The sequence below is a fragment of the Xyrauchen texanus genome, chromosome 44 (genome assembly GCF_025860055.1).
Source record: "Xyrauchen texanus isolate HMW12.3.18 chromosome 44, RBS_HiC_50CHRs, whole genome shotgun sequence".
NCBI lineage: Eukaryota > Metazoa > Chordata > Actinopteri > Cypriniformes > Catostomidae > Xyrauchen > Xyrauchen texanus.
In genome coordinates, this window is record NC_068319.1 from 27,020,044 (window position 1) to 27,033,089 (window position 13,046).

The following is a 13,046-nucleotide window of genomic DNA, read 5'->3' on the forward strand; positions in this document are numbered from 1 at the left end:
AAACAAACCGGCCAAAGGGGAAAATGTATCAGCTTCAACGTTATATCGGTCAACCACAAGTTCTCACATGTGTAGGAACTGAACACAATGAGCCATTTCTGAATATGGACATAGATATGGGGGTGAAGATTAGCACTGAATAACGACTTAAATTGTGCTCGTACGTCTTGGAATACAGCACACATTGAATAATTTTTTGGGGCGTTTTCTTGTTATTTTTTAACCTTGACAGCCGTTGTTACTATGAACTGTTTTATGGCAAGAATTACATGAAAATTCTTCGAAAATTATTCTCCATTTGCATTCCAAAAGAACAAAAAACACCCAGGAGATATGGGTTTCAAACAACATAAGTATGCCTAAATTACAGACGTTATTTTCATTTTTGGGTGAAGTATTTCTTTAAAGACAGGATAAAAGCTATTGCTACTCCAATACTTGTGGAATATAATTGGATCTGTTTCCGTACACATTCCGTAGCCACTTGCCTCGCTATCCATTTGCATATGTTAAATACAGGCCTCGTCTGTGGTTCAAGTTATTTTTATGGTCTGGCCTGAAGGCAGTTTGTCATTATTTGTGATTATAGGGCCAGAAATGTTTTCTTGTCCCTGACAACTGCGCTCAAGGCTTTATCTGTGGTAAAAGATACTGATTAGCGAGACTTCCCACACAGGTTCATGTGTTTCTGCTCTTCCTGTGTTTTCACTCCAGGTTTGGGCAAGCAATTTTCTTCCCAGTGAACCGGCACTGGCAGAACGCTGTCAGAAAGATTTCCTGCAGAAACACGGAGAGCCCATGCTGGTGCAGTATGCTCGAATGGAGGCAGCAGCACAGGTAATACACCCACATAAGACATATTTACTACTGGCTGTCAGCATAAAAACGCAATATATATCACGACTGCCATGTAATGGCTCTCCCAACCACAGTGTGAGAATGCATTCGGCAAAAAAAAAAAAGGTGGGTTGCTTGTCATGCTTGTCATTTGCTTGGTGGCCTCCAAGGTCAGATGTTTTGCTAGTTTTAGAATGGTTTTGGGCACTTGTCAGCTTGGTCAACACATTGCATTGTGTTTGTTTGTGCAAAGAGCAAATATGCTTGGTCAAACACAATTTTATTCTGAGGTTGTTTTCCTGTTATTGCACCTTCTGCATCCTATTATATATTCCTTTCCCTGTAACATTGATATAAATTATTGAATCCTACTCATAAGAACAGTGACAGTCCTAGCCTTTTGGGGGCCCTAAGCAAGAAATTGTGTGGGGGCCATTGTGTGTTTGTAACACCCAAAACAATCCCCCAACCACTAAAGCCTTTCTTGTAGAGAATTGTCACTGTAAACAAACATACAGTATGTTATTGAATTTAACAGTATTTCGTTTTTTACTTTTTTAGGCCTACTGGTAATAGGCCAAAGGTACAGTGTGTATATATATATATATATATATATATATATATATATATATATATATATATATATATATATATATATATCAATCATATACAAACACACACAAACACACAGTACTGTGCAGAAGTCTTAAGCACATAAGATGTTTCACAAAAGCATTTGTCTTAAGATGGTTATTTATATCTTCAGCTTTAGTGTGTCAATACTGAAATATAAATGTGTGTGTGTGTGTATGTATGTATGTGTGTATGTATATATATATATATATATATATATATATATACATACAGTTGAAGTCAGAAGTTTACATACACATAGGTTGAAGTCATTAAAAGTCATTTTTTAACCACTCTATAGATTTAATATTAGCAAACTATAGTTTTGGCAAGTCGTTTAGGATATCTACTTTGTGCATAACACAAGTAATGTTTCCAACAATTGTTTACAGACAGATTGTTTCACTTTTAATGAACTTTTAATCACAATTCCAGTGGGTCAGGAGTTTACATACACTAATTTAATTGTGCCTTTTAAGCAGCTTGAAAAATTCCAGGAAATTATGTCAAGCCTTTAGACAAATAGTTAATTAGCTTCTGATATGATCTGTACGTAATTGGAGGTGTACCTATGGATGTATTTTAAGGCCTACCTTCAAACTCAGTGCCCCTTTGCTTGACATCATGGGAAAATCTAAAGAAATCAGCCAAGACCTCAGACCTCCACAAGTCTCAAATGCCTGAATATACCACGTTCATCTGTACAAACAATAGTATGCAAGTATAAACACCATAGGACCATGCAGCCATCATACCATACAATGTGTCTCCTAGAGATGAACGTTGTTTGGTGTGAAAAGTGCAAATCAATCCCAGAACATCAGCAAAGGACCTTGTGAAGATGCTGGAGGAAACAGGTAGACAAGTATCTATATCCACAGAAAAATGTGTACTATATCGATATAACCTGAAAGGCTGCTCAGTAAGGAAGAAGCCACTACTTCAAAACCACCATACAAACTACAGTTTGCAAATGCACATGGGGACAAATATCTTTTTGGAGAAATGTCCTCTGGTCTAATGAAACAAAAATTGAACCGTTTGGCCAAAATGACCATTGTTATGTTTGGAGGAAAAAGGGTGAGGCTTCCAAGCTGAAGAACACCATCCCAAACGTGAAGCATGGGGGTGGCAGCATCATGTTGTGGGGTGCTTTGCTACAGGAGGGACTGGTACACTTCACAAAATAAATGGCATCATGAGGAAGGAAAATTATATATATATATACTAAAATCTTTCCCTACCAGACTAACGTGAGCTAACATTATCATCGATTAGCTAATGCTAAAGCTTATGCTAATATAATATGTGACCTGATAAATGTCCGGGATTTTAAAATTGCATTTAATATTCAGGATTTGGCTTTGTTTTCATCTTCATATTGATGTGTTCTCTACAGTTAGGCCTGTCATTCTGTGTATTTGATATTGTGCATCAGTTTTCATTTTAATCTTAACGTGTCCTTACATGATTTTTCTTGCTGAGCGGCTCTCTCGCTCACTCTCTGCGTGTGCGCTGTTTGAAAGAGATCGCCAGAGTGCTCTTCTGGGGTGCTGAGGGGCCACCATGCCTTGTTAAAAGTATTTATGTTTACCGTTTCTATACGTAACAAATGTCGTCTATTATACTTAAATAAAATAAAGCCTTTTGCAACAAATTTACTTGCTTGGAGAAGAAATTATAAAGATAGTGAGTGTTGTCGGGTTCAGGCTTAACATTTTATGGTACCAGTTGGGTTGGGTCAGATTGGGACACACGGTCTCGTGTACGGGTCAGGTTTGAGCTTCAACTTATGGCCTTTGAAGATCTCTACACATAGACATAGAATTCCTCTGAAAATGTGAAAGAAGGTCCACAGATTCCGTCTGGATATGCTCATTAATATCTACCATAATAAGTCGTCCAGTCTTGTTTACTTGTTTGCAACAACCCTTTGTAAACCACAATGCCGCCTCGCCCATTATATCACATTTACAAGGGAGCATTGAAGGCATTTGCATACATGTCTGAATTTGTGATATTCTGCTTGTGTCTGTGAGTCACCTGGGCCCAGATCATTATATCGTGCCAGGCAGGATGCTGATGGCTTTCAGAATCAGCGGGGAAGAGCTGAGCACACACGGCGGATTCCGCTGCCCGCGCAGTTCCACTCATTTTGCTAGCCAAGCATGGGATGAAACGAGAAAATGCTTTCATTAGCATAATGAGGCAGACATTACTCTCAACTTGGTTATAAAATAGGCATTCTAGAAACAGAACAAGAGTAAAAAGAAATCCATTCACTTTGAAAGCAAGAGGCAATTTTGGAAGTATATTTTACTGTATTTTATAAGTAAACATGCTAACATTCGTCACTAACAATGTTTATATGCTTATAACTAACCATACCATTATATTGGCCAGGACAGTTCATAATGTAATGTAGTCCACTTAATTAATTAAATCAAATAACACATTGGTCCCACTTTTAGGTGTTTCAATTACTATGCACTAACATTGAAATACATACAATACAATTCATTTGTTGTGTAGCTATATGTTGTTCTGCAGCTATATGTTGTTCTGCAACATTCTCACAAGATTCACATTTGCTGCTACTGAAGTAGAGGTACAGGCAGGGTTAGAAGTAGGGTTAGGTTAAAGGTTGGTTAGGTTAAGGGTTAGGGTTAAGGGTCGGACCATGGACCATGCCTCACAAAAAAGAGATCTCAGAAGACCTACGATCAAGAATTGTTGCTTTGCATAAAGCTGAAAAGGGTTCAAAAGTTACAATAATGAACACACACAATCTATTTTAACTAATAAAACACTAATTATTGTATTTTACATATTGAATACATAATTTAAACATTCATTAGCTGTGTAGGTTGGAATTTAGTATGTGAACCCCTAGTTTAATGATGTCAACAAAAGCCAATTACAGTCAGTAGTTTGCAAACCTGGCATCCAATTAATGAAAGCATATTGGAGATGTGGGTTAGAGCTACTTTTACTTTTAAAAAGCACTCAAACATTTTGAGTTTGCTATTCACAAGAAAGATCAGTAAAAGACAATAGAACAAATCCCACACAATTCTATAGCTTGCAAAGATGATCAAAATGTATTGCAACGTTTTGGTCACACAATCTTCATTGGGCATTATTGTATTGAACACGGAATATTCCTTTAAGTCATCAAAAGTTCAGAATGTAACTGCAAAAGAAATGCCATGATGTACTGTGGTGAATTCTCAGGGCCAGCAAAGCCATCTCTTCTGGTCTAACATGACAAATAATTCAATATTTTTCATCCTTTCATTCTCAATCATCTTTTTGCCTATATATTTTTAATCGCTTTCCACTCTTAATTAATCTACAAACAAATAGAGAAAAACAAAATGTTTATCCAGTCAGAATTTATTCCTTGATGCTTACAAGCAAAGTGTGACAGCTGTTTCACAAATCGCATGCCTGAAGTAGTGCGTAAGTTGAGCTCCATCCCGTCAGGCCTTCAGAATTTACACAGAATCCCTCAACGTTGCACATGAATGAGCAACTAAAGTCAAATTGTCAGATTCATTAGCCAATCAGATTGATTTATTTGTTCTTGGTGGGTGTGGTCTTTAGTATATGTCCCAGTCCAGGCCTTCTAGCTGGTCTTGAGTGACACAATCACGCTTTAAGTGACGTACGTAATTCAAGAGTAAAAAGTGTGAAATGAAGCTGTCTGACGAGTCGGCTATCATTGCTGGTATTGCCGTTGAGAAAGAGATCCTTATGGATTTAAAAACAGGAGATGTCTGCATGACTGTGTGATCGCTTAATTTATTAAACAGGAAAGAAGGGCTGATTTGCTTTTTGCATTGTTATTGCAACGTCAGGAGTTTTCTAAGTGTAAATCATGCTGCTGGAGCATTCAGTGTCGGATCAAGTTTTCAAAAGTAGTGCTGCGTTCCATTCAGCTCGGAAAGTTCCTACTCCTTCAAATTCCTACTAGGAAAACTGCAATGAAATGCATCTTTCAGTCAGAATTACAACTTCTAGGCTCGTTCAGAAATTCTTAACTCTGATATCACTGAGATGCAGGGGCATGATCACACAAACATGTCGACACTCAGCGAGATATACAAAGTAAGTGATAAACATTCACTTTATTAATTAATATCGATAAATGAGTTTGTTTCCACATTACATGATATTAAATCTTATTTAACAAATGCCTGCAGAAACAGATGTATAAATCATTATAATCTCTTTTGATAATCATACACATGAAGCACAAATGATAGCGCTGCAGCATTGTTTATCAGTTGTGTTGCTAGGAGACATCTCTAATGAGAGTCAAACCCCTGCTAAGCTAACGGTAGCATTGCAGAATGGAATACATTTATGGTCGGAGATATCAAGTAGGAATATCCCTCACCCAACTTGAATAGAACGCAGCATAACCATGTACCCTGACAAAACCAAATTTATTGCTAGCAACATTTAAATCGCAAATATTATTCGATCGATTTTTCAGGTATTATAGACCTCCTTGGTAGATTCATTTGAAAAATGATGATGTTGAATGTCTGTTCGGGAGACGTTCATTTCATCATGCTGCAGTTAAAATTAGGCTTGCTTGAGCATTAAGGGTTGTTTCAAGTTCTGGCTTTCATGCGTGGACATAGGGTGCCTTATTCATTGTGAAACTGTGTTTTCTTAATAGCATGAATCACACTGAAGGCCTAGACTTTAAATGCACGGCACGCCACTGGATATATATGACTTGGTCATGAAAATACATCTTAATGATCCTAAAAACAGGCTTCATTTTCTTTAATCAAAGTATATATTCTTATCTCTGTCTCGGTTGTGGGGAAAAATATGATTTTTAAAAACAAGTTATTTAATAGAAATAATGGTGTTACCATGGTACATGTCCATAAAGCCATGAAAATACCATGGTCATTTTGTTATTGAAGCAAGGGATGCATCATCTGATATACTCACTGCATTAACAAAAGCATTTTAAATGAATGTCTCTGGAAAATTAATTCAAACCATCTATTATTGTCTTTTTTTCCAAATCGAATCATTAATACACACCCATTGTGTTATAATAGTCTGACCATTTTGGTTTATTCTGGTTGTGAAATCTCATGTTGTTACAAGAGTATTGGAGAATATGGCGATGACTCATCTCGTTCGCACCACAGGGCTTCCCTCCCCAACCTGGGATTTCCTATTATCATGGAATGGCTCAAGCTGACAACGCCTCCATTTAGACGCTCATGTCTGGGCAGCGGGGGGTCAGGAAAAATGTGCTGACCAGCTGGAGGCAAAATTCACCATGCTGTTTCTGTGCTTTAGCCCCATGTCCTGAATCACTAATGCATGCTGGCTCATCTTTTGATGGCTTATGTGTGTCGTTCTGAAATCAGAACGTTTGCCAAATGTAAATATTATACAGGGTTTGTGAATACAATCTAATGAGAATTTCAATTATAGTAAACAAGATTGTGTCTGACTGGATAATTTATCACCCTGGGCATATAATAATTTGTGTATTAGACCACTAGCAACAATCTGTCTGTGACAACTGTCATGAAATCACCCTGCTATCTCATATACATACAAAATAACACTTCCGCACATTATCCTGAAAAATGTACAATACTTGCACAAAACATTTCCCATATTCTTTAAAATCATTTGATCAACAGGTTTAAATGTAAATGCTTCAAACTAGTTTTGTAGACAAACATAAATCGTGTCTATGTATGACTTCACAATTTTACATTTTTAAATTGATTATTTATTCTGGATAGTGTTAGGAAAAGAAACATACATATGATCCACTTTAATATTAATGTTGAAATGCATCTCAGGATGCACCCGATCTAGACAAAGGGTGGCTACTTTTAAGAAGGTCAAATATAAGATAGTTTTGAAATGTTTTTGTGACAACATATTTCCCATATTTCCATTTGTGTTATTTCATAGTTTTGATGAATTTACTATTATTCTAAATTGTGGAAATAGTAAATGAAGAATGAGTCGGTGTGTCCAAACGTTTGACTGGTTGTGTATTTCTCCAGAAGTCATTCTGTCCTTTTTGTCTTTAGTCTTGCATAGATACACTTTTGATTATCGGCATCGCTTGTTCCACATTGCAGCTTATTCTGTTCAGGTACTAACCAGCAAAAGATCATCTAACCGATATGTAAAGAAACAAACCAGTGTTTGGAAAGCTACATTGAACTCATATCTTAAAGTAGTTAAAAGTTACTCTTTTAAAAAAAAATACAATATACAAACTTATAACATTAAAGCCATTTAAAAGCTTTTTATTGGGGTCACATTTAACAACTAGACTAACAACATTATTGAATTTATACTAAATATATATACTAACTAGAAATAAACCAACTGGGCAACCACTGGGAGGCACCATACTGACTCTAATAGCCGCTGGACTGTGTCCTTGTTCTGGTCTACAGAAACGAGTGAACCAGATGGTGAACAACATCCATTTTATGTATTAGTTGGAGTAAAAATGAGTTCATGCTCAACTTGTGCTCTTGTTGGCTGTCATTAGTGGGGGGGAACAAAATTGCAGCATGAGACACTGCGCAAAGGTTAAAAAGGTCCACCTGAAGCTTGTTTCCATAGAAACAAATTTAAAAACATTACATACTGTTTTACAGTAATACACTTTAAATGAAAACTGCTTTAATACAACGTCCAGGATTTTTTTTTTATTTCTATCAATCTTCACTTTTAATCAACACCATTTTTTTTTTTCAAAAGAATGAATCTGCAATCAATAAAGACAATATTTTTCTGTCAAGCATTTTCTTCCACATAATTAACTAAAATAACCAGCTTCCTGTTACAAATTTGGATCATCAGTTTGAAGACAGTAGGCTACATGACTAAGGTGTTAAAAATAGCATTTTATATTTAGTATAATAAAAAAAAATATTTATATATATATATATATATATATATATATATATATATATATATATATATAAATCGAAAAAATAAATATATATACATGTATGTATGTAGTATGTATATATATATATATATATATATATATTGACACACAGGCCGAGAGCCATAGTTAATCACAGTAGTGCTGACTTAGGGCCATATAACACAATTGAGAGTGTGATATTGCTTATATACAACAGTTCAATGAACAAGTACATTTTAAAAAATTAGGAAAATGAGTAAGATCATAAAAAGAGCATTTGTGCATGGAACTACTTTCTTACGAGACCGATCAGAATCTGCAGTTGCTGGTGCAGAACAAATTATGCGTCCAAGCCTCCGTTAGCTTGTGCTGTTTCGAACAAGTTGTTGTATAAACAAGGGTGTGTGTGTGTGTGTGTGTGTGTGTGTGTGTGAACGTGTATTTATCACTTTGTGGGGACCAAATGTCCCCATACGGATAGTAAAACCCAAAATGTTTGACCTTGTGGGGACAGTTTGTCGGTCCCCATGAGGAAAACAGCTTGTAAATCATACTAAATTATGTTTTTTGAAAATGTAAAAATGCAGAAAGTTTTCTGTGAGGGTTAGGTTTAGGGGTAGGATTAGGTTTAGGGGATAGAATATAAAGTTTGTACAGTATAAAAACCATTATGTCTATGGAAAGTCCCCATAAAACATGGAAACCAAACGTGTGTGTGTGTGTGTGTGTGTGTGTGTGTGTGTGTGTGTGAGTGTGAGATGGAGAGATATGGTGTGAGAGTGGGGAGCGGTAGTGTAGCGGTTAGCGCGCTGTGCTACAATCCTGGCGACCTGAGTTAAATTCCCTCCCCAGCCTCCCCTAGGTCGACTCAGCCTAAAATGAGTACCTGGTGTGGTGTGGTGTGGTGTGTAAACATTGCCACTGGGGAGACAAAGGTGGTCGGGCGTGGTGCTGGCCACCCACCCCCTCGTGTACCGTTCCGGCCTTCATAGGTGCTCGCTAACAGCGGTGTGATCACCTGTTGCCACACCCAAGCAGAGATGCTGTCAGCTTTCTGAAGATCAGCTTTCTCAGTGGAAAAATAGCCATCCAAGTGGGGGTAATTCTCCCTATTTCGTGGTAGCCGGTGAAAGAGTCTTTCACTATAGAAACCGCAATGTCCTCCGCCATTTTTAACAGTACATTTTTTTCTAATATGGGAACTCCAGTAAGAGGTAAGTAATGAGTTGTGTAATTAATCAGTCTGTTGTGTCTCTCAGCTGTGATGAGCCATAATGCTGATGTTGTTAATTTAAAGCCGTTTAAAGCTATTTCCTAGCTTTAGTAGTGTAGTAGTAATACGAGCGATCACGGAGCTCTGTTGTATGGAAACAGATTCACTTCACGTCACCAACTGCTCATATTACAGACAAAAATGATCTTTTGCCAGCACCTGGCTAACATATGTAATGTCAAAAAATGTAATAAAAAATACATGTAAGAGACACTTATACAGTAACTCTTAACACATATGCACTACTCTTCCACTTTAGTTTAGAACGGCACGAACACTGAATGATACACACTCAGTGAAGCGTCCGAGGACTGATGGTGTGATACCATCAGTGGTCATGGAACATCTCTTGTCCAATCAGATTGGAGGACCGGAACTAACCGTTGTGTATATGTATTTATATATATATATATGCATGTATGTATGTGTATGTGTATATATATGTATATGTGTTTTTTACTAAACATGTACTGTATTGTACTTTAAAAAAAAAATGTATCACTGTCATTTAACTGAATCTCTCTTCCAGAACGAGCACTGAAATATGCAATCTAATGTCATGTCATGAATTACTGATGTTTTTGAAATTCACTCCAATGCTATATTTTTGACAAAATTCTCCTGCTTCTGACTGAAAACATGACAGAATGCGTGCGCTGATTTTCATTTATCTTTTCCCCGGCCGCTTCTGTCAAGTGTTAAGCGTCCGTGTAACATTTATCAGCCGATATCTCACAAAACTCACTTGAAAGTGTGTGTGTTTCAGGTCCATTTTCCTGATTTGTGAAACATTCTCTGCAGTTTGTGACTTTGAGTGTGAGACACTAAAATACGGGACAAATGGCGTCCCGTATCGATTTTATACAGAATGCAAATTTGTTCCTCAATTAAGGGACGATTCCGTATTATACAGGACAGATGGCAACCCTAGCTGTCATAACAACTCAAAGTAGTTATTGATATCAACTTAACTAATCTTGGGCTATCACTTCATGTCATCTATCCACCAAGGTGAGGTGCTTTCAAAAGGTGGTCATTCTCACTCAAAAAAAAGGAAAGTTGCTGCTTGTTCAATTTATTTAATTAAAATGAATGAAATCGACACAATTTTAGAACATTTAGTCACAACTTGATTTCATTTTGTTCTATCATTGAGTTGGGACTATAATACTTTTTCTGGCGTTAATGTAGCATTGTTGAAACTTGGCAGAGGATTTCCATTTTGCATGCTTGTACGGGACTCGATAAGGAGAGTAAATGTTAAAATGAAGTGTTATTTAATGGGTTTTGTGCAAGATGAATATAAAGGCGGATACTTGTTTGTGTTTAATGTTTTGTTATGTTGAAATTGAAATAGTTTGTTATGTTGGAGATTTGGGGGTTATCTTTATGGTGATGAGTGGAGCTTGAGCATATGATGAGGATGTCGCGCATGAAATTGATTGCTCCCTTCGCTGAGCAAATGCTGTGCTGCTAATCATAGCATAGTTATTAAACTACACTCTGTAGTGTTTCCAAACAGCATGTATTAAACATTCACTAGTTAGTACATAAGGAAATAAAATATATTTATTTGAGTTACAATGACACATGTAATTTTGTTAGGTTTACCCAATTCAGCTTGGTTCTTACTACACAAATTGTTTGTGTTGAGATTAAATAGTAATTTTAAGTTAAGAAAACTCATTTCAAACATGTAGAATTATCCACGATTGGATGCAGTTCAGACAAAGAGCTATTATTTATTTTTTTATTATTAACTCAAGTGGTTTAATCAATGTTTCCTTAAGTGAAAGATCGATTTTGCGTGAGAAACAGACAAAAACGTAACTCTTTTTCGATTTAAACCTTGACATCAGCAGTCTAATTGGCGCAATGACGATTTGACGCTCGGTTTACACTTCCTCGCACTTGATGCATGTGCACATGCTTTCATCATGTATCCATCAAAATATCATTGGCTGTGGTCGTACGAGTTTGAGACGTCATAAATGTAAGAAAATGATGAGAGAATTATAATTGTTTAGTGAACTATGTCTTAAACATGGAATAAGTTCTGATTGCTTGTGATTGCACTGAGACACCCAACATTATTGCATTCAGTGTGGACAAACAAATTGCTTGTCACTGTAATCTTATTGTGTGCCATGAAGAACGAGTGGCAAACATCCATTTCATCAGGTCCTAACCAGAAGGCGTTCAATAAGATTACGGTGACAAGCAATTTGTTTGTCCACACTGAACGCAATAATGTTGTGTGTCTCAGTGCAATCACAAGCAATCAGAACTTATTCCATGTTTAAGACATAGTTCACTAAAATATTATAAAAACAACTTCCTTCTTTGTTGACCTCCTTCCCACTGAGAAGACCAACCCAGTCTCATGAAAATTCATACATGAACACTAGTTGGCTATGTCGTATGATTTTGTATGATTTCAACACGTGCAAATGTTGGATGTCTAATGTGGAAGTAAGCGTGAGTTTCGAGCACAAGACGTTAAGGACATGCTTATTAATACTGTGCTCTTACCCAAACCCTTCACCTAAACCTAAATGATCAGTAGAGTGTGTAAACATTATAGGTAGCCATTGCGTGTGACAGAAGCAAGTAATTGTCGCTTATTAGATGGAAATGATGTCCAGCGACATCATTGGCTTTGATGAAAGTCATATGAATTCAAATGAATACAGTCATACGATATTATACAAATTAGCCAAATTAAGAAAAATCTTATGAATCCTGACAATTTTGACGAGAGAATGTGTAGGAGAAGACCCTCATTGCTTGCTAGCTACAGTATAGGCCGTTGGAATGTCATTGGAACGTCCACCACCTTGACCAGTTTAAAGTCCCATTACAATTTCTATAATTTTCTTGAAGTTAATAAGCTCATACTCCTTAAGTTAAGTTTTCACAGTTTCTTTCTCTCTTTTTCTTATCTCATTGACTTTGAATCATGGCTGTTCTCTTTTGGTTTCACCTCCAGTCATCACCATGGCTCTATGAACTCTGGCCACAATGCCCTCCATACCAAGATAAAGACACTAAACAGACAGCATATCTCAGGAAGGCTGGAATCTGGCCTTGATTTCTGTTTTGACTCTTGAGTTCACAAGCCTGTGAGAAGATGAGGAACCCCACAAGGCAAGGCCAGTTTCCATTTAGATTGTGTTGTTTCTGTTGCTAACAGACAGCAAGTGCCCAAACCCTTTTAGACAGGGCATGGTGAGTGGGTAGGGCTGAAAGACAGGGTCATGCTGAGACCTTTAACTGTCTATTTTATCTCTATTAGTGTGGGAACTTCTGTGATCTGTCAATATGAAAGAGGGGTGACTGAAAAACAGGCCAAACCAC

At 36.9% G+C, this 13,046-nt stretch overlaps 1 protein-coding gene across 1 annotated transcript in view; it reads left to right on the forward strand.

Moving 5' to 3' along the window:
* Positions 1-13,046, forward strand: part of galt (galactose-1-phosphate uridylyltransferase) — a 169,143-nt gene that overhangs the window by 31,967 nt on the left and 124,130 nt on the right. The window contains exon 7 of the mRNA XM_052117683.1: positions 715-837. Coding sequence (XP_051973643.1) covers positions 715-837 — 123 coding nt within the window. The remainder of the gene's footprint in view (positions 1-714; positions 838-13,046) is intronic.